At 43.8% G+C, this 21,646-nt stretch overlaps 1 protein-coding gene across 3 annotated transcripts in view; it reads right to left on the minus strand.

Annotated features, from left to right (window-relative positions):
- The window catches only part of ELP4 (elongator acetyltransferase complex subunit 4), a 242,131-nt gene that overhangs the window by 201,827 nt on the left and 18,658 nt on the right, over positions 1-21,646 (minus strand). For all 3 annotated transcript variants that reach the window (XM_044270248.1, XM_044270250.1, XM_044270249.1), the window contains exon 3: positions 10,792-10,913. In XM_044270248.1, coding sequence (XP_044126183.1) covers positions 10,792-10,913 — 122 coding nt within the window. The remainder of the gene's footprint in view (positions 1-10,791; positions 10,914-21,646) is intronic.

A 21,646-nucleotide genomic window follows, 5' to 3' on the forward strand; every position in this document is an offset into this window, starting at 1 on the left:
TGGCAGCCGCATCCGTGATCCGTTTTTCCTGGCCGTGAAAAAAATATGACCTGTCCTATTTTTTTCACGGCCAACGGTTCACGGACCCATTCAAGTCAATGGGTCCGTGAAAAAACACGGATGCACACAAGATTGTCATCCGCGTCCGTGATCCGTGTCCGTTTTTTCCTATCATTTCAATGGCAAACTTGACTTAGATTTTATTTATTTTTTTCATGTCCGTGGATCCTCCAAAAATCAAGGAAGACCCACGGACGAAAAAACGGTCACGGATCACGGACCTACGGACCATGTTTTTGCGGACCTTAAAAAAAAACGGTCGTGTGCATGAGGGCTAAGGCTAAGTTTACACCTCCGGCAGGCTCTACTGGCTGAGAACAACCTACCAGAGATCACAGGATCCAGCATTGCTGGAAGCTGCCAGATCAGGTCCAGGTGACGTGAACGTAGCCTTAGGGAGAGTTCACATTACCGTTATTTTTCCATTCTTCTTAGGCAGAAAATGCGCCAAATCTCGCACACTGTTTGATAAATTTGGCTTATCTTGCATGTTAGGGAGAGTTCACATGCATACAATACTTTTTTCCTGTCTAAAAAAATGGACGGAAACAGCTCAAACAGATGTCAAATGCGCACAACTGGTGCACAGGATCCGTATTTTTACTAGATCCATTTTTTTTTCTCTTTTGATGGATCAGAGAAACGGAAAACTGACGGCCATATGAACTCTTCCTAACTTGCAAGATTAGCCTAATTTATCAAACAGCGTGCGAGATGGGGAAACCTGCGGCGCATCTCCTGCCTAAGTGTGTAACTATTAGCATTAGTAAACGTGGGTTATTATGTCCGACTTCCATTTACAATCCATCACACAATCCGTCGACCTTTACAACCAATTTGGTTTATTGTGCGAATGAATAAAATACTTTAAAAAAAAGGCAACTTTATAACAGAAATTCCTAACTTTCTACACATTTCCACAGCTCTGATGCAGAACAATGCATCTCCATGGCAACAGACTACAAGAAAACCCTGTGTAGTCTGAGCAGCCAGCCTCCTTCTTTTCTTCTGGTGAGCCAACCAAATGCGAACACAAAAGTCTCCTCTTTGGCGAACAGTCCTGAGAAAGGTGACCTACAGTATCAGGGGTTGTCCACTTGAAGCAGGTGAAACGTGGTGAAATGGTCCCAACTCTATTACTAGAGGAAGACGAAGTCACTCTATAAGCTAAGGCTGCACCAAAAACCACTTAAGAAAATGGGTTGTGTGGAAGCAGACAAATCCTTTATGTAAATATGAAAGCGGAGACGTCTTCTACCCTGCGACTATCTGGAGACACTGCATAATTTAATTGCATAATTGCTTATACTAAATGTAAAAACAAATGTTATTTGTTCTCCACCACCCACATAGCATTTCATCTTCGTTTGTACCATCTGTAATTAAAGCATATACAAATTATTTAGTAATATTATTTGCTGTAACAACCCCGCACCTTTTCTCAGCGGAGGCCGATGACTTGAGCCCCGTCTCGCGTTGCCGAGTCCCAAGGCCTGAAGAAAGCGTCAAATTCCGAACGGGTTCCTGAGCACGCAGGAGGCAAGAGATACGTCCTGCGCTGCTGAAGACGTTACTGCCGCTTCTCGGGGGAAGATTTACTAGTACTGGCGCACTGAGAGGGTGGTGCACCGATGCCACGTTCATCAACAGGCTGATGAAAGTAGCGTTTGGCTAGGAAAAGGGTGAAAATATGAAAAATGAGTTGCGCTCACTTGTATGGGTTGGATAAAGTGGCTTTTGGATCTACGCAGGCAGAAAAGGGCCTAGACTAGTGTTGAGCGAACTTTGTGTTTTAAGTTCTGCGTCCAAAGTTCGGGTTATCGAAGAATCCCATTATGGATTCCGCTACCACGGACCATAACGGGATTTGGAATCCATAACAGGATTCTTCGATAACCCGAACCCCAACTTTGGACGTAGAACTTAAAACACAAGTTCGCTCAACACTAGCTAGGACTGCTCCAGCCACTAGGTGCAACTTCTGTGATGTGCTCTGAGCTTGGTATTGGCAGACTGATGAACGCCATCATTACCACCGGAAAGGAAGGGCCATTCATGACGTTGTAATCTCCGAATATCGGTGGTGCTCCCCTAGAAATGAATAGAGAGCAGCTGCTCTTTTCCAAACTTTTGGTGCTCTATTGTACTAGAGACCCGCGCCTATCTCACATTGGTGGCATAGCCTAAAAGCCTCTTTATATAAGCCGACTGTACAGGCAATTATCAGGAACGAACCGCTCATTCCCGATAATAACCGCACTGCATGACTAGGCAAGAGCTTAATTTACGTGTAGCAATAACCTCCGCTGCATGGCAACGAGCGATCGTTCCCGCGGTAGCTTGTTCCCGTACAGATCCATATTTTCTGGTTTACACAGGATGATCTGCTGCCCAGAACTGCAATTTTGGTGTCTGGATCAACAACGCTTTTACTTGATGAACAATTGTTTGCTCGTTCATCTCGTGGTCAGTGGCGTCATTATACAGGGCAATTATCAGGAAGGAGCATTCCTAGGAACGCTCCTTCCCGATAATTGCCCTGATCATAGTGTAAAAGGGGCATTTACGCTGGGTTTGCAGCAACAACAGACATGGGCCATTTGAAACATTAATAGGAAATGCTCCCACAGATATTTCTGTTGTAACCATATCTTCTTTTTTACATGGTAGATGTAAGAAAAATTAACACAATTTTTTATAATTAAAAATAAAATAAAAAATGCATTACCATTTTAGCTCAATTTCCATTAAAGAGTTTTTCGGACTTCAACAAATTGCATTCATCACGTAGAGAAAGTTAATACAAGGCACCTACTAATGTATTGTGATTTTCCATATTGCCTCCTTTACTGGCCTAATCTACATTATTTAAGGCTCATTTCCAGGGGTTATGACGACTGATGAGGCGCAGATACGAGTTGGCCAGGATGACAGTGGCTGCGCATGTGTGCCTATGTGCACTCCCACGATATTGGCCATTAGAAAAGCCGTAACTTTTTCCTATAGTGTCTAAGCACGACCACCACTGATGGACTACAGGGTGGTCGTAACCCCTGGAAACAAGCAGTGTATGATGGGATGGAAAAATAAATCAAGCCAGCAAAGGAAGCAATATGGATAATCACAATACATTAGTAAGTGGCTTGAATTTACTTTCTCTATATGATAAATGCCACTTGTTGAAGGGGGAAAAAAACAACAACAACTTTACTTTAGCAGCAGGGAAAAGCCACAATGACAAAAGGTCCAGGAAATACCCTCCAGACTCGCTGGATTATACAACATTAAAAGGCCAGCATCTTAGGAGAGTGCTTTGAGGGTGCACATGTCAGATGTTGGTAGCTCAAGATATAGGATCACATAGGTCGCAGAATGCAGCTCTCAAGGGTGTTTCGTTCAATGGAATCCAGTGAAACAGCAATTAAGCTCTTAGAGGGGTGGTGCGGAGACGAGATTATGCCACACCTGGAGGATTATGACAGATGAGTTTAGCACAGGTGTTATGTAAGCAGCCGGCCTGCCAAGGTGCGACGAGCGGCTTAAACAATAAAACAAGTCAATTATCTACGGTTATTAAAAGTAATGAATTGATTGCTTACAATCACTTACTGCCGGGGCGATCGGAATTACAGACCTTGAAATACACATCAGCTCGTTCTGAAGACTGAGCCAAGCCAGCCTACCAGGGCTGCAGCGACTGTGATGGTCATTACAATTTCCAGGACAGAAAACGCTTTTTAATCGGATTCTTAATGGATAATTTATGCAATTTCTGTGTAAGGTCCAGGTATTTCATGAAACAGGGAAGCTACAGACACAACACTGCAAATAATGCACAAGTTAGACTACTCTCACACCTGCGGTAGCAGGGTCCAGCAGGCTGTTCAGTCGGGGAACAGCCTGCCGACTCCGTGCCAACGCTAGCCCACCGTGCCACCGGAAGTCCGCTACAGCCCTATTCACTATAATGGGGGCAGGCCGGAGGTGCGGCCGCAGCACGGCAAACATGCCAAGAGGTGGCCGGACAAAAACTACAGCATGCTGTAGTTTTTGTCCAGCCGCCTCTCGGCTTGTTTGCCGTGCTGCAGCCGGAACTCCGGCCTGCCCCCATTATAGTGAATAGGGCTGTAGCTAACCCTGAAAGTATGAAAGTAGCCTTAAAGGGGTCATCCAAACTATAAAACATGCCCCCCCAATGCCCGAGACCCTCATATAGATTATACTTACCCAGCTCCCTGGAACCCGCGTCGCTCCTGAACCCCGAATGGCCCCCGCTGCATCTTCCCGTCTCACGGATCAAAACATATGGCAATACCAGGCAGCGACAGGGATGAGCCTCCCTAGCGTCACCCATGATGCTAGGGAGGCACTTCCCCGACGTGCCTGGCGATTGGCTGTTCCCCCTTTCGCCACATGTTTCGATCCGTGCGACGGAGAGATGCATCGGCGGCCATGTGGGGATCAGGAGCGACGCTGGTGCCGGGGAGCGGGGTAAGTATAATCTATATGAGGGGCCCGGGCATTGGGGGGCATGTATTACAGTTTGGATAACCCCTTTAAAGGGGTTGTCCAAGGAATTTAAAACCGTTCTCTGGTGAACTTGCTTCCCTTTCTGTGGGTGGGTAGTAGCTTATTAGGAAACTGTATCTCTCAGGAAGCATTGCAATTAGCTCTTATTAACACCTTCCTCCCCTGCATAAAAAATTTAGATCCCTATGGTATGTAATACCCCCACAATGTCCTTCTGTGCTGTCTAGAGAGAGAGTTATATACTTCTATGAATGTAGTAGTAGGGAGGAATGAATGAAAGGTGTGTAGGCTGCTTGATCTGCTCTCTATAGGATCACCAGGCCTGCAGTGAGAGGAGGAAGAGAGCATGGAAGCTACCGAGCATGTGGGTCCACCACTGAATGCAGGAGAAGTGGGAATAGAAGGATAAACAGCAGGGGTGCTACCACCCAAAAATGTAATGCACCAAAAATGGACATTATACAGTGAATGAAGCTCACTGCTTCCAGCTCCATTGACTTTTTAATTTCTGGCACCTGCCAAAAACCACTGATCTGTGTTGAACCCCCAGCAATCAGATGTTGGTGGCCTATCCTGAGTACTGGTCATCAATATCTACAGACTGGAAAACCCCTTTAAGAAAGGGTGTAACAAGTACTAACTGACTCGTTCAGACCACAGACTCTACCAATCTAATATACGTATCTACAGCATCTTACAAGGTCATTCTCGGCTGGTTCCCCTTTAAAGGAATAATATCATGAGGACAACCCCTATTAGGGCAAATGAAGTTCATGGAGGGGGATCATCCTCTCGTGACTCCCCTCTATGAGGTAAAATGGGGAAGCTTCCACACTTGTGGATCTATGCATTACATGGAAAAAGGGCATTTCGATAACACTGGAGCGGCTTCCCCGATCATAACAGCTGTTCTTGGTGGTTAGACAACAGGCTTCCAGGGATAACCACTCTTAAGGAATTCGCCACCATTATTAAAGGGGTTGTCTCACATAATATATCCTATTCATCTGAATGGCTACAACGCAATATGAATTTGGACAGGGCTTCCATCAGTCGTTACAACCGCAATATAAAGCGGAGATTAGCCGATCGCCAGGTCTACTTCTAGTTCTCGAGTAGACAATCCCTTTAATAAAGAAAAAATTTAAAAAGACACAGACCTACAGTGAGACTTATAGAACCAAGAGGGCGGTAAGGGGTTGTGCCAATATTTAACCTTATCTCAGAAGGTAACGAGAACGGGGGTCCTGAGTCCCCCAAATGAATGCTGAGCACCGGTTAAGCATGTGGGCTGACACTCCATTCTTATCTGTGGCACTATCTGAAATAGCCTCAGAGTCCCATATAGTCTCATGGAGAATGAAGTGGCAGAGCACATGCTCAATCGCCACTACATTTGGGAAACTAGGAACTCGTGTTTTTGTGATCGGTGGAGATCCTAGCGTTAGGACCCTCAGCAAATAGAGGCTTATCCCATCTCGTGTGTCCCGCCTTTACATGACCCTAGATAAAAGGTCCCCCAACATGTCTTCTAAATAGAACAAAACAAGATCTCAGTATTAAAGAGGTGCATCCGACTGGCAAGGGTTAAACGGTACTTGGAATAATGACAGTACCCAGAGGCTGACACAAGGAACGTGTTTACCACTGTCTTGCCCTAGTGTAAAGTCTAAACTTTCATGTCACTTTCTGGAAGAAGAAAGAAACATTAATTGCTTAAAGCAGTACATGCCCTTTTAGCATTCGGGAAGCAAACGATGACAGATGAAAAATGTATATTTAAAGTGATATTTCCCAGAAACGCTAATTTTAAAAGGAAGAATTGCCGTTTAGTTAATCGAAATAACTTCTACAAAAAGGATAATAAAAATATGCCTTGGAAGAAAAGGCTGTGACAATTTTTAAGAGCTACAGAGTTAAAAAGAATTTTCAAGGAAATTAAAGGCTATGGACACCTTTGGGGCAATATTTTTTTATGATTGCATCCTACTCATTTTGGAACAAAAAAAACTGTTTTTCAGTTGGTCTTTGTTAGAAATTTTCAGCCGTTTTTGTGATACATGATGTTAAATAAATCAGTCTATTTGCAGACTGTCCATTCTGAGTTCCGTCAGCTGAAGGCTCATGTGAAGCCTCATCTCTGATCTAGTGACTTCATAAAAACACTCATTATAGCTAAACGTTTATCCAACGGATGAGATCATGGCTTAAAAAAGTGTTTTTGAGGTCAGGAGATCAGAGATAAGGATTTGCATGAACCATTAGCTGCAGCTCAGCTCTGTTCATGTCAATAGAGAGGAGTTACAGAAGTTTTTATAATTCTGTACAAGCCCTTTAAAAGCTATGGACACCTTAAGGGCAGTTTTTTTTTTACTTTTACTCATTTTAGACAAAAAATTATTTTTTAATAATAATTGGTCTTAATTAAAAATGTTCAGCCACTTTTGCTATACATAGGGTTAAAATCAGTCTATTTGCAGGCTGTCCCTCCTGTGTTTCTGTTTGAAGGGGCAGCAAGGCTTGGATATGTGCTGCGGCTTGGTACTGCAACTCAATCCTTTTCACTTGACTGGAACTTTGCTGTAAAAAGGCCATGTGACCGATGGATGGCGGCTCGCTGCTGCAACCCTTACCCTTTCCAACAGCTGACTTGTGGGGGTGGCAGGAGTCAGACCCCCCTACTGAAAAAAAGATACTGATCACCTATCCAGAAGAGAGACCATCAATATTTAATTCCTGGAAAATCCCTTTAAAACTCCTTGCGGCACTGCAGAATGGTAATATAAAGGGGAACTTCAGTTAAAGGGGCTAGCCGATCTCACACAATGGTGGCATATCCTAGATCCCACCTCTGGGACCCCCACCTATCTCTAGAATGGGGTGCCCAGAGTGAACGAGGGCGCACCGAGCAAGAGCGGCCACCCTCCGTTCATATTTGTGGGAGTGCCAAAAATAGCCAAGTGCCGACTTGGCTATTTCTGGAACTCCTATAGAGGTAAATGGAGAGGCGCCGCGCTTGCGCAGTGTGCTCTCCATTCACTTCTGTCGGAGTTCTGGAAATAGCCGAGCACACTTACTCATCTCTTTTTAGAACTCCCATAGAAGTGAATAGAGAGCACGATGCGCATGCACAGTGCGTTCTCTTTTGCTTTGGGTGCCACATTCAGGTCACAGAGGTGGGACCCTCACTTATCTGACATTGGTTGCATATCTGTGTTTGCTGGGACAATCCCTTTAATAAAATCATTTTAAAAGTAATTTTTTTCGTTGCTGCCCATTTAGTGAACCATATTTCAAATCAGTGAGCATTACAATCCAATTTCCCTTCCTCAGACACACATTAGAGCTAATTTACTATACTCTCAACTGAAATATTGGTACTTTTTTATGGTGACGCCACAGAAAACCAGAGTACCTGGACGAAACCCTGGCAAAAACAGGATGAAGACCCCAATGCTGCTGACCTGTTAGAAAGGTACATGATGAAAACTTTAGTGAAAGTACTTTTCTTACCAGTGACTGCATTTGTGAGTTATAACCTCACTTCTGATACTCAGCTGTGTTATGTGACCAACACTCTTCATCTGACACAGCATCTTATGTGTGGACAGGAAGTCAGTTTCTATATGTATTCCTATGGGGGCGGGGCCTCAAGTTCATAGAAAAGGATAGAGAAGTAACGGACTTCCTGTCCTGTGTCAGTTGGAGAGGCAGAGTGTCACATGACAGCTGAGGATCAGAAGGGAGGTTATAACTCACAAATACAATCACTGAAAAGAAGATTACCTTTACTACAGTTTACACCATGCACCTTTCTAACAGGTCAGAGAATAAAAATGTGGGACCACTTTTTTACGAGTTTGTAAGTGTATGCCTTTATTGTGAGAAAAGCTCTGCTGAAAATCATGGCTCATCTAAATTCTTACCTGTAATCATAGTATCTGATGTCACTGGTGTGTCTTGTAGGTTTTGGCATACTAAAATATCTGGGTCACTGCATAACAACAATCCAGCAATGCACCAGGTGACGACCACAAATCACTGACTTATGCTGCCAATCAGTCATCGGTGCCCTTCCCTGCAGTGGGCCACAATGCCTGTGTAATGCATGCTGCTGCGCAGGCACGGACTCCAGCCTTTCCTGTGCCTTAGAACTTTTATCTGTGGACCTCCAGTAGTCTCATAATTGGGATCAATTCTTATGACTACAGCATCGGAGCACAGGCATTATGGGTCTGCAGCTACCAAAGCTACTGACGGCAGACCCAGTGACTTTGCCATGGCTACATTATTCTCATATTTATGGAGAAATTGAGGTAAAGGGTGCTGGGAAGGGTGACGGGTCTGTTTATCTTTAAAGCAGCTTTTTTTTTGTGTGTGCTATTTATTAAAAATAAAATAAAATGCTATTTACAAAAATAAAACATAACAAATAAAAAAATAACAAAAAGTCAATGAATAAAAAGCCCATAAAAATGACAGGCTAGACACCGGGTGATCACATTATACAGCTGCAAGGCTGATGTTCTCGCGCGGCAGCGGCATCATTTCAGCACCCGGTGACAGCCAGGACAGATCCTCAGAGCGGGTGCAAAGAATTCTGCCTGTACTTTCAATCTGATAGTCTAGAAAAACACTAGGCACGACACGTCTTTTTTTCTTCCTTGTGAGGTCTTCCATTGTTGCGTTTCGTAGCTGATTTTCTGAGAGAGCTGGGAGTACAAAAGGCATGAATATGTTTTCAAAGGATGATGGATAAATTGCCGGGTGGTATATAATATACCCTACGCTGTTGATGGGGCTTTTTATCTTTTACTTGTCTCTTTTCGTTATGCGCGGTCCCCCCCCCCCCCCCCCCCCCCCCGTAATTATGGCCTGAACGAATGTCTTTCCCCCTTCCAAGTATCAGCAATATTTGTCTTGCTTATAGGTTCGGGATCCTCCCAATTACATATCATAAAATTAAAGCAGGACAATTATAGCATGGGAGTGAAAGACGCTGCCGGCTCCATTGTTTTGGTCACTGGCTTGCTGCAGTGTTGGTGCGATGCGCGGGACAATGTAATGATATACAGCTGGACGCCCGGAGAAATCCTAATAGTTACGACTCCCGGCTGTCATGGTTTATTACTGATGTAGCAGGGTGGAGATTGTTCACGTGGCAGAGCAGACTTTGTTATATGGCACAACTTATAAAGCCATTCGGCAGTTTCATCAGCAGAACAGGCGTTTTACGTCCTAGCGCACCCCATCTGTCAAGCTAAGGCATGTCTGGGGGTGCAAATTACTACTGGGGTACCATCATTTGTCACCAGGGCCAATGTATAGTCATTGTGCAGGCCAAGCGTCACTTTCAATGAACAGGGTTAAAAGGGTTTGTCCAGATTTTACCAAGTAAAAGCCTATCCTCACCCTATCCGACACCCCCTGTTTGGGTGCAGCTCCGTCCACTGCGCACTGGAAGGAGTTTGTTACGACGGCGTTGCTCCCGTTGAAATCAACGAAAGCAGCGCTGCAGCGACCAGCTCCATCCACTGCGCAATGCAGAAGTTGGCCCCTGAGCTGTTGTTGAAAGGGGGGGACGGGTGGTTAGAGTGTCGGATCCCTGTCGATCAGCTACGTTAATCACACAACGTGCATGGAGCAGGGCTAGCCTTCGGAGCTACTGCACTGGCGCCACGGCATGCATGCTTTTTAGCGGATTCCTTTCAGTAGCTATTACATTTGTGCATGTGTTTTACATAAGGAATAGTTGAGGTATGTTGGGAAAAAAAATAAAAAAATATATATACTGTATATCTATTTCTATTGTGTGAGGTTTTCAGGGGGAGTTCTAAAAAAAAAAAAAAAAAAAAAATTGAAAAAGAATCATTACTCACCTCCAACGATCTCCACCCGCCGCTCCGATCCCATTCGTACTGCCTCAGCCAGTGACTGACTTAGCAGGCCTTTCCAGGTATTTTCAAAGTGTCAGGAAGCAAAGAGCAGCGGGGACAGAAGCAGCAGAGGGAGCTGAGCCTCTAGGTGTAATGGCAACGCCCCCTTTGCTCTTAGAGGTAATAGATGCGGCCCCCAGATGTGGGACCCTCATGTATCGGATTTTTATAATATATCTTTTTTTTTTGGGTGGGGGGGGGGGGGGGGCGAATTAAATTATTTGTTCATGCAAAAAAAAAAATCATAATACTTAGGACTGATTACCTTTAAGATTTTGTGTGGACTATCACTGGCAGACGCGACAAAGACCTCATGTCCGCAGATTATTCCTTCCGCCAGGAAATACTTGAGCAGAAGGTTGGAGTAAGTGCTGTAGGTGTCCTCCTCTGCGAACAGAAACCTGAGTTACTTGCTGGAAATAACAGATAATCCATTACACATTATGTAAAACTAATCCGCGGGATGGGGGATAAATGCCTGACCACTTGGGGTCCAACCTCTGGGACCGCCATCAGTCTCTAGACATCTTACAAAGAGGCTGTCATAGTACATGACAGTCTTACTTGTAACAAAGCTAGGACCAGCCCTGTACCTCACATGGATCCAGAGATCTCCCCATTCATTGCTCCAATTTCACTGCTAGATTTACTTGTTCTGCAGCTCTCTCCCTATAACTGCTCAGGGGTGTGACCTTTCTGCTGCAGGTAACTGCCATGGCTTCGAACAGAACATAAGGCTAGTGGCAGTACTGAGCATGTGCGACCGCCTCAGTGAGGTGGCCAAGGAATACGAGAAAAAAACAAACAGCAGGTGGCGCTATACAGATACATTTTATAGAATAACTCCGTGGCTATACTACATTTTTAATTCCATGCAATTACAAAAGCAGTCAGACCCAAGTGCTAGTTTCAAAAATGTAGACTACGTTTTGTGGCACATCCCCTTTAAGTATACACAGTATGTAGTAATAGATGTATTACTTTACCATAAAAATGGAAACTAATTCTATAATCAGAGATGGGCTCCAAAAACGTCACATCTATCGGATTTGTATTCATGTAATATACTGTCGGTACGGAGAGGAGCAGCTACCACCAGGATGTACCCGCTGAGAGGCAGGATCCTCCTTCCATGGTACAAGCTGAATTTCAGAGACAATCTGTTTGCAGAGCTCCTGTCAACAGCTGCAAAAAGTGGTGCCCAATTCTCCATAAGCAATTACAGGTGCAAAACGCAATATACATTTACCAGTATAAAGGTGTTACCCCGAAGTTACGAGAGATTTCACAGATGCAAACATTTGCATATATTCATTTTCACTTCAACTTGATACAAATAATAGCAATACCTTTACCTATTCCTGAATGTAAATCATATACTCCATCCATTCATCCACCATAAACATATTCTTAGTCCAATTCCACAAATCCAGCACTGGTTAATGGCACAGAGCTACCCGAAAATGTGGTTTGCAAGAACCATGCCAAGCTTGGGTTAAAGGGGTTGTCTTTTTAAAGGTACTTTCACACTAGCGGCAGGGGACTCCAGTGGGTGAACAGCCTGTCGGATCCGTCCTGCCGCTAGTTCACGCGTGCCCCTGGACTGCCACTCCGTCCCTATTGACTATAATGGGGGCTGGGGCTGAGTTCCGGCAGCGCACGGCGAGAGGCACCCAGACTAAAAGTACTGCATGTCATACTTCTAGTCCGGCTGCTCTCGCCGTGCGCTGTCGCTGGAACTCTGCCCCCATTATAGTCAATGGAGACAGAGCAGCAGTCCGGAGGCACACGTGAACTAGCGGCGGGACGGATCCGAGAGACTGTTCACGCGCTGGAACAGCCTGCCGAACTCCCCTGCCGCTAGTGTGAAACTAGCCTTAATCTACTACCGCTCAAGCGCAGACACCAATCTTTGTTGATGAGCCGTACAGCTACATGACTGCTGCAGCCAATCACTGGTCTCAGCAGTGATGCTTGCACAAATGATTGGCTGTAATGGTCACATGCGTCATCCATACAAGATGCTCCTCTGGAATTCTGGGAGGAAAGGGATGCAAATGAGCTCTTAACAAGCTCTGCCTCTAATGCCACCAGATGTAAGGCAGCTATCCTACAAGTCAATGTTTAACCCTATAAATAGGCCTTGAGACATGACTCGAATATTAAATAAGCCAGCATCTCATCTGCAGATAGCTGTTTCGGGGTGATTGGCCCTCATCAGTGCAGAGGAGAGAGTACTGGCTTAACTGGGTGAGAGGCCTGTCAGGATTTGGGGGGGGGGGGGGGGGGGTACTATCTCTCATTGACTTATAGGATAGCTGCCTTACATCTGGTGGCATTAGAGGCTGAGCTTGTTAAGAGCTCATTTGCATCCCTTTCTTCCCAGAATTCCAAAGGAGCATGTATGGCCTACAAGTCTCCTCACGCCAATTCAGGAGCTCTTTCCCCAAGGAGAGATAGTACCCCCCAAACCCTGACTTAAGCCCTTCCCCTAGTTAAACCAGTACTCTTTGCTTTGCACTGATGAGGGGCAATCAACCGAAACAGCTGTCTGCAGATGAGGTGCTGGCTTACTTAATATCCGAGTCATGTCTCAAGGCCTATTTAAAGGGTCGAACATTGACTTATAGGATAGCTGCCTTACATCTGGTGGCATTAGAGGTAGGGCTTGATCCATACAGGACAACTAAACTAAGTGTCGGCACTGGAGCGGCAGGGCATTCAACAGATGAGTTATGGTTACTTTTTTTTTTAGAAGGTTTACTGCTGTTTTTCTCCTTTTTCAAAACCCTTTCGATTTTTGCACAAAAAATGCAACACTTCATGCTATGGACATATGTTATTTTTCCCTATTATCGGCATTATGCATGTGATGAGATCAGGCGCATCTGTAATAAACCTTAATATAACAATATTGCAGGTTCACAAGGGTGATAATGCTGCACATAGAAGTGAGCCCAGATCAGGTATGACACCCTAATAAACACTGGCTTGTTTTAAGATTGTGCACTTCACACTTTCTTTTCGCAAGAGAAACCATTCTTTTTTTTTTTTTTAAACCCTAATTACCACATTTTACAAACAGCGAGATTATGCAGGGTGATTATCAGCCACTCGACGGAGGCCAATCTTGGGAAGGAGAATTGTGGAAAGGACTGAGTTTTATCAAAAGAGAAAATTAACCAAAATAATAATTAGATTTTGGACAAACTATTCATTTGGTGAACGTGGCAAAAAATGCATAACATGAATCCAGGCAGTACTATTTCCCCTGATGGAGAGCGCAGAGTAGGACTAAAGAGTATTATACGCCATGCAATGATACTCTGGGGAAAAGGGTAGGCAAATTAGCTCTCTTTCCAATAAGAAAAGAAACCTGAGCCTCTGATGCTACCAAATGTAAGGTTGCTATCCTATAAGCCAGGCATGCTCAACCTGCGGCCCTCCAGCTGTTGCAAAACTATAAGCATGCCCGAACAGCCTACAGCAGGGCATTGTGGGAGTTGTATTACAACAGCTGGAGGGCCGCAGGTTTAGCATGCCTGCTATAAGCCAATGTATGACCTTTTAAACAGGCCTTATGACATAATTTAGGATTATAGCTAAGTCAGAACCTCATCTGTAGATGGCTGTTTCTGAGTGATTGCCCTTCATCAGTGTAGAGCAGAGATAACTTGTTTAACTGGGTGAAAGGCTTTTGTCAGGATCCGGGGGTACTATCTCTCCTTATGAAGGGCATAGTAGGCCTAAGGAGTCTTATAGGATATGCAATGATCATTTGTGAAAAAAGTATGCAAAGGCCTTTCAGCCAGTTAAGCCTATTCTTTCTGCTGAAGGCCAAACATCTTGAAACAGTTGTCTGCAGATGAGATACTGGCTTAGTTATAATCCTAACATATGTCTCAAGGCCTGCTTAAAAGGTTGAAAATTAATGTATAGGATAGCTACTTTCCATCTGGTGGCATTATAGGGTCAGCTTAATTTTTCGCCGGAAAACTCCTTTAAAGTGTCTGCATCAGCATGATCAACCCTGTTAAATCAGACACACAGTCTGGTAGGGTTGATCATGCTGATAAAAATTATACCTTTATGAATATTCATGCCCTCATTGCTGAGAAAAACACATTTTTATGTATATGCTATAGGCCTGCCAAAGCCCTCAGTGCACCAGTTTATTACACCCCCTTCACGTTCAGTCCCTACCCTGTTCCTACTTCCTCGGACTGACAGTACTAGACATTGGGTACAGCCATGTTTTCTTGTGAATGCTCTCCTGGTCTCAGCGCTTGTTCAAGCGCTGAGACCGGGAGCACAGTGCAGGCACAGATGACAGGTCTCAGAACTTGGAGAGCAGCAGGAGAACACAGAACAAGTGCTGAGACCGGGAGACCAGGCACAAAAAGACATGGCTATACCCAATATCAGGTGCTGTCAATCCAGGAGAAGAGGGGAGGGACTGAAGGTGAAGGAGATGTAGCACACTGGTGCTCTAAGGGCTTTGGCCGGCCCCTTGGTGCTTAAAGGCTATGTACACCTTTGGAGTCAATTTTTTTTAATGATTGCATTAAACCTATTTTTGGCTAAAAATCTGGTTTTGAATTGGCCTTTATTCAAAATATTGAGCTGTTCAGTCACAAAGGGTTAACTGTTTTTCTGTGTGACTGGTACTTTCACTTTGTGCCAGTCATCTAATAAACCTTAATTCTAAACTACTGAGGGGTCATAAACACTAATTTAAGCCACATTCTTATCAGTAAGATATTGTAAGGATTGAGCTGTAATGAGTTTTTATAATGTCAAAGAGAAGAGATAAGGAGTCTGTCTGCTCCTCAGATGACAGAAAGGACAAAAATTCCACAGGCAGCTAGTAGAGCATCTCAGCTCTGTACAGAAAAAAGGATTCCATATTGTTAATAAAAACCAATTGAAAAAATGTTTTTTTTTTAGCTCAAAATAAGTATAATGAAATAATAAAAAACAATTGCTCCCAAAGGTGTACATAGCCTTTAAGTTAGGTCATTAGCATAAAAATAAAAATGTGTTTCTTTCAGTAATGGGGCCACTGATATTCATAAAAAAAGGTATTGTTTTTGTCAGCACGATCAACCCTACCAGGTTGTATGCGTGGTTTAATAGGGTCGATCATGCTAACAGAGACATTTTAAAGGCGTACATAAGTGACATTTAAAGAAGCTGCCCAGTCATTAATGTAAAAAAAAATAAAAAAAAATGCTGAGAATGCATTAAAATAATACTCACCGATCCTCAACCACCACTCCTGTTCCAACACTTTCAGGGTCCCCTGTTTCCTAGTCCCTCTCGACACAGACATGAGAAGCTAAAACCAATCACTCATGGTTTATCATTCAGCATTTATTTTTTAGGCCATCAATATCAAAATCCTGAAAAAACCCTTTAAGACAATCTTTAAAAAAAAAAAAGATCATTTATATTTTTTTCTTCCTAGGAAGAAAAAAAGAGCGAGATGAAGCAATCGAACTGTCAACGTGTAACCTGAACACCTCCCAGAATCCTCTCCACCGCTCGGAGGATTATAGGTCTGAAAGAAGCCTTAAAGACAAAGCATCTTGGATTGTTAAAGTCAATGCATCTGCAAGAATCCTTCAGTTCTTCAATTTGTCACATAGAAAATCGCTTTTTTATTGATTCATTTCTAGGTCACTAAACTTTTGCTGTTTTAAAAAAGATCTAAAGTGCAGACATGAGGGCCCTCGCCAATATTGCCTATTGTATGTGGGCTTCAATAGCGTGCTGCCATTCAAACAAAGCCCCCCACATAAGAAACCCGGCAGATTCACGGGAAAGGAGAAACAGACAACAAGGCTGCAAAATGTTCTTTATTAACCCGGTAGAGGCAATAGAGGTCAGTGCAACCAAACTGCCAGGAAAACACAGGAATGATATTACATTAAAGGGGCTGCTTCTGGCTCGGCACCGGCAGTAAAGCTAGAATGGAGGCAATTCTCTGAGCAACACACAGGGGTAAAAAAATATAAAAAAAAGATAAGTATAAGGCTTTTATATCTTTTTGGATCTACAGTAACTGCTGACTTTTGTTGACTTTTTTATATTTTAGTGGTTCTTCCCCTTTTAATTCCTTGTAATTTAGTTGGTTAGTGGTACCTGGCCGCATTCCTGAAGTAACCGTACATGCATACTGCACATCGAAGACTTTTAGGATGGTAGAAAACATCTAGCTGTGAAACGAAGGGCTCCATGGAATACATTTTCAGGGTAAGATGTGTCTACCATCATCTGTCTTTGCATCATATGGGCATGGGCCGGGTGCCATGTTGGGCACTAGTCAATGTGGAGCTCGCTCATTTGTTCACGGCTTTGGTGACTGTTAATTACTTTACTCTGATCGGTGGGGTCCAACACCTGGGACACCTGCTGATAAGCTGTATGAGAAGGCACCATCGCCAGCAGTAGCGCAGTGGCCTTCTCACAGCTCACCCTAGGCCATGTGACATCACGTTCATTGATCACGTGGCCTAGGGGCAACTCAGCCCTATAGAAGTGAATGGGACTGAGCTGCGATACCAAGCATAGCCACTATACAATGTACGGCGCTGTGCTTGGTGAGCTGAGAGAAGGCCATGGCGCTCACAGGGGAGCTGGTGCCTTCTCAAACAGCTGATTGGCGGGGGTCCCCGAACGATCAGATACTGATGACCTAAGCCACTTGGTCCTTTGTACTCACAGGGCCAAGCCACTTCCAGGTCCTTTATGGACTGGAACCAACCAGGAACAGAGCAATGGTGCAGCCATGGCAGGACTGTGGATAAGTAAGTGTATTTTTTTTCTTTCTTAAACGACGACCATATAGGATCACTGGGGTGGATGATGGCTCCTAGACTGGATACGTCCTTAAAGGAAATATTTTTTTTTTTGATGCATACATCATATGCATTCAATCCACCTTGTTTCAACCACACAGAACTAACTTTTCATCATCGAGGTGCCACACATCTTGAGGGATGTCCATGGGTAGGTAGGGCCACCTAGCTTAACCTGGTTGCAGTTTACAAGGGGATGGCACGCCGTGGGCACTGTGGCAGGCAGCATATGTTTGCCCGGCTTCAGTTTGCCTTTCGAGAGGATATAAAAATGAACTGTCCCAAATTATTTATGTCCCTCAGTTTGCTGCCTGTACTCTCACTTTAGATTCAGAAAATCACCTCCTACCCAGCATTGCCTGCAGTGGCAGCGCTGGCATTTAAGCTTGTTCTGTTCAGTCAGTGCCCCCTGGCATCCAAAGCAAAACCACAGATCTCTCTATATTTAGATGCCATTCTGAATCAGAGGCTTTTTATGCTTTTTTTTTCCCCAAATGCTACTCCTCGGCTAGCATCTGCAGTCAAAATGGCATCTTACCTCTGGCTGGTACAACAGACGAGCACCATCCCCGAGATGCATATGATTATCTAGAGGCCTACCATAAAAAAGCATGTTCATTAGCCTTATACCGTTATCATTTTAATAGCAAAATAGCCATTATATATATATATATATATATATATATATATATATATATAAGCAAAAAACGGAACAGCACCTCCTGAGACTAATCGCAGGTGCAAGCTACCCAGCAATAATACAGCAAACAAATAAAGTAGCAGCACACCACTAAATGCACTAAGACTGAGTATACAAGTGAATATGTGAACAGGGTCAAATACATGATGCCAATATTATTATTATTATTATTTACTGCAAATGCAGTAAAGAAGCTATCCTCGCCCATCCCCCAGCCCTTGGTGTTTTTAAATCAGAGTGAAAATGGAGCTGGACCCTCCATGTTAGAGTAGGTCCCACCTGATAAGAAGCAACCTTGTCGCCTGGTAGGTGGGCCCGACATATTTTTGATCAATAATATGCGCTAATAGCTTCTTTACTGCATTTGCAGTAAATAATAATAATAATAATAATATTGGCATCATGTATTTGACCCTGTTCACATATTCACCTGTATACTCAGTCTTAGTGCATTTAGTGGTGTGCTGCTACTTTATTTGTTTGCTATATATATATATATATATATATATATATATATATATATGTATATATATATATATATATATATATATATATATATATATATATAATATATATGGTATTACAAATATTAAATAGTTGCCAGAGCATAAAAGAGGTTCTCCCATGACTAATGTAAAAAAAAAAAAATAAGACATTATATAGTACAGTCGTGGCCAAAAGTTTTGAGAATGACACAAATATTAGTTTTCACAAAGTTTGGTGCTAAACTGCTTTTAGATCTTTGTTTCAGTTGTTTCTGTGATGTAGTGAAATATAATTACACGCACTCTATACGTTTCAAAGGCTTTTATCGACAATTACATGACATTTATGCAAAGAGTCAGTATTTGCAGTGTTGGCCCTTCTTTTTCAGGACCTTTGCAATTCGACTGGGCATGCTCTCAATCTACTTCTGGGCCAATTCCTGACTGATAGCAACCCATTCATTCATAATCACTTCTTGGAGTTTGTCAGAATTAGTGGGTTTTTGTTTGTCCACCGACCTCTTGAGGATTGACCACAAGTTCTCAATGGGATTAAGATCTGGGGAGTTTCCAGGCCATGGACACAAAATGTCAACGTTTTGGTCCCCGAGCCACTTAGTTATCACTTCTGCCTTATGGCACGGTGCTCCATCGTGCTGGAAAATGCATTGTTCTTCACCAAACTGTTGTTGGAAGAAGTTGCTGTTGGAGGGTGTTTTGGTACCATTCTTTATTCATAGCTGAGTGAGCCCACTCCCTTGGATGAGAAGCAACCCCACACATGAATGGTCTCGGGATGCTTTACTGTTGGCATGACACAGGACTGATGGTAGCGCTCACCTTTTCTTCTCCGGACAAGCCTTTTTCCTGATGCCCCAAACAATCGGAAAGAGGCTTCATCGGAAAATATGACTTTGCCCCAGTCCTCAGCAGTCCATTCACCATATTTTCTGCAGAAAATCAATCTGTCCCTGATGGGTTTTTTTTGAGAGAAGTGGCTTCTTTGCTGCCCTTCTTGACACCAGGCCATCTTCCAAAAGTCTTCGCCTCACTGTGCGTGCAGATGCGCTCACACCTACCTGCTGCCATTCCTGAGCAAGCTCTGCACTGGTGGCACTCCGATCCCGCAGCTGAATCCTCTTTAGGAGACGATCCTGGCGCTTGCTGGACTTTCTTGGACGCCCTGAAGCCATCTTAACAAGAATTGAACCTCTTACCTTGAAGTTCTTGATGATCCTATAAATTGTTGATTGAGGTGCAATCTTAGTAGCCACAATATCCTTGCCTGTGAAGCCATTTTTATCCAACGCAATGATGGCTGCACGCGTTTCTTTGCAGGTCACCATGGTTAACAATGGAAGAACAATGATTTCAAGCATCACCCTCCTTTTAACAGGTGAAGTCTGCCATTTTAACCCAATCAGCCTGACATAATGATCTCCAGCCTTGTGCTCGTCACCATTCTCACCTGAGCTAACAAGACGATTGATTACTGAAATGATCTCAGCAGGTCCTTTAATGACAGCAATGAAATGCAGTGGAAAGGTTTTTTTTGGGGATTAAGTTAATTTTCATGGCAAAGAAGGACTATGCAATTCATCTGATCACTCTTCATAACATTTCTGGAGTATATGCAAATTGCTATTATGAAAACTTAAGCAGCAACTTTTCCAATTTCCAATATTTATGTAATTCTCAAAACCTTAGGCCACGACTGTACATGACAATCTCTCTGTAACAAAGCTAGAACCAGCCCTATACCTCCCATTTATTGCTCTTCTAGATTTATATCTGACCGTTCAAGGGGAGTGTCTTTTCTGCTGCAACTAAGGGGCGTGTCCATGCTCTCCCTATCACAGCTCAGGAGGCAGTTATAGGATGAAACTGAGCATGTGCGACCTTTTCAGTGAGCAGGACAAAGAAATATGAAAAATAAACAACAAACAGTAGGTGGTGCTATACAGATATACCATATTTTATAGAATAACTCAGTGGCTATACAACATTTTTAATTACATGCAATGACTAAAGAATTTAGATCAGGGTGCTGGTTTGAAAACTGTAGAATATTTTTCATGGGACAATCCCTTTAACAAGAATCCAAAGAGAACTTCTGGTTCCGGCGCTGGTATGTAAGGATGCAGGGACACCAGCTCCTCGTCGCCCGTCGCATTGCAGCCCGCTCCACTACATCCTTCTGTATTGACGGGAGATTACTGCAACATTTACCAGCTCCTGTGAGTGTATGGAGCGTTATTTACTCCGGAGCGGGCAGAAGTCTATCTCCTCGGGCTGAGTTACTGACATAAAGGGCCCCCCGCTTTCTAAGATGGCGCCACCTCCACCTTCCATTCCACAGCACAGAGAAAGTGACACGCTGGAAAACAGACAAGCGGACTCGCAGGTGGACCTACTGTATTTGATGATGCAGGGGAAAATTTAGATGTACAACAACTAGCCATAGAGGTGGCAAAACAATTAGCGCCGGACATTATTGCGTCCTCGTCATCAACAGTGTAAACAGCATTAAATAAGTTGCGGGAGGAGGCTGAGCTTCATGAGCATAGGCTATCAGAAGTGGAGCAGCGCGTGGCGTGCATGGAGGAGGAGAAGCCACAACCAAACTTCATGATCTGTTCCAGCTAGCTAACCGTCTAAGTGACCAGGTTGAAGACCTGGAGAACAGGTCTCGCCGAAGCAACTTGAGACTGGTAGGAGAGCCTGAATCAGTGCCGCAGAAAGATCTCCGCCATTTGTCTGAATATGACCTGCCCCAGGCCCTGGGGCTATCGGATAGGAGGAAAGTGGAGAGAGCACACCGTGTGGGGCCCCCAAGAGAACTACCTACAAAGGCCCCTAATCTGCAAGTACTTGGGCTATTCAGATAAGGAAGACATACTAAGAGTGTGGCCGGAACCCCTGATCTTGAGAGGAGTCAAAGTGCTACTATTTGCTGACTACTCGGCGGAGGTCACAAGAAAGCGCAGAGCTTTTAGTGTTGTTTGCTCAGGATTGCATAAGAAAGGGATTAGATTTCAACTGGCCTATCCTGCCATATTGAAAATCCGGCAGCAG

The sequence above is a fragment of the Bufo gargarizans genome, chromosome 10 (assembly GCF_014858855.1).
Source record: "Bufo gargarizans isolate SCDJY-AF-19 chromosome 10, ASM1485885v1, whole genome shotgun sequence".
NCBI lineage: Eukaryota > Metazoa > Chordata > Amphibia > Anura > Bufonidae > Bufo > Bufo gargarizans.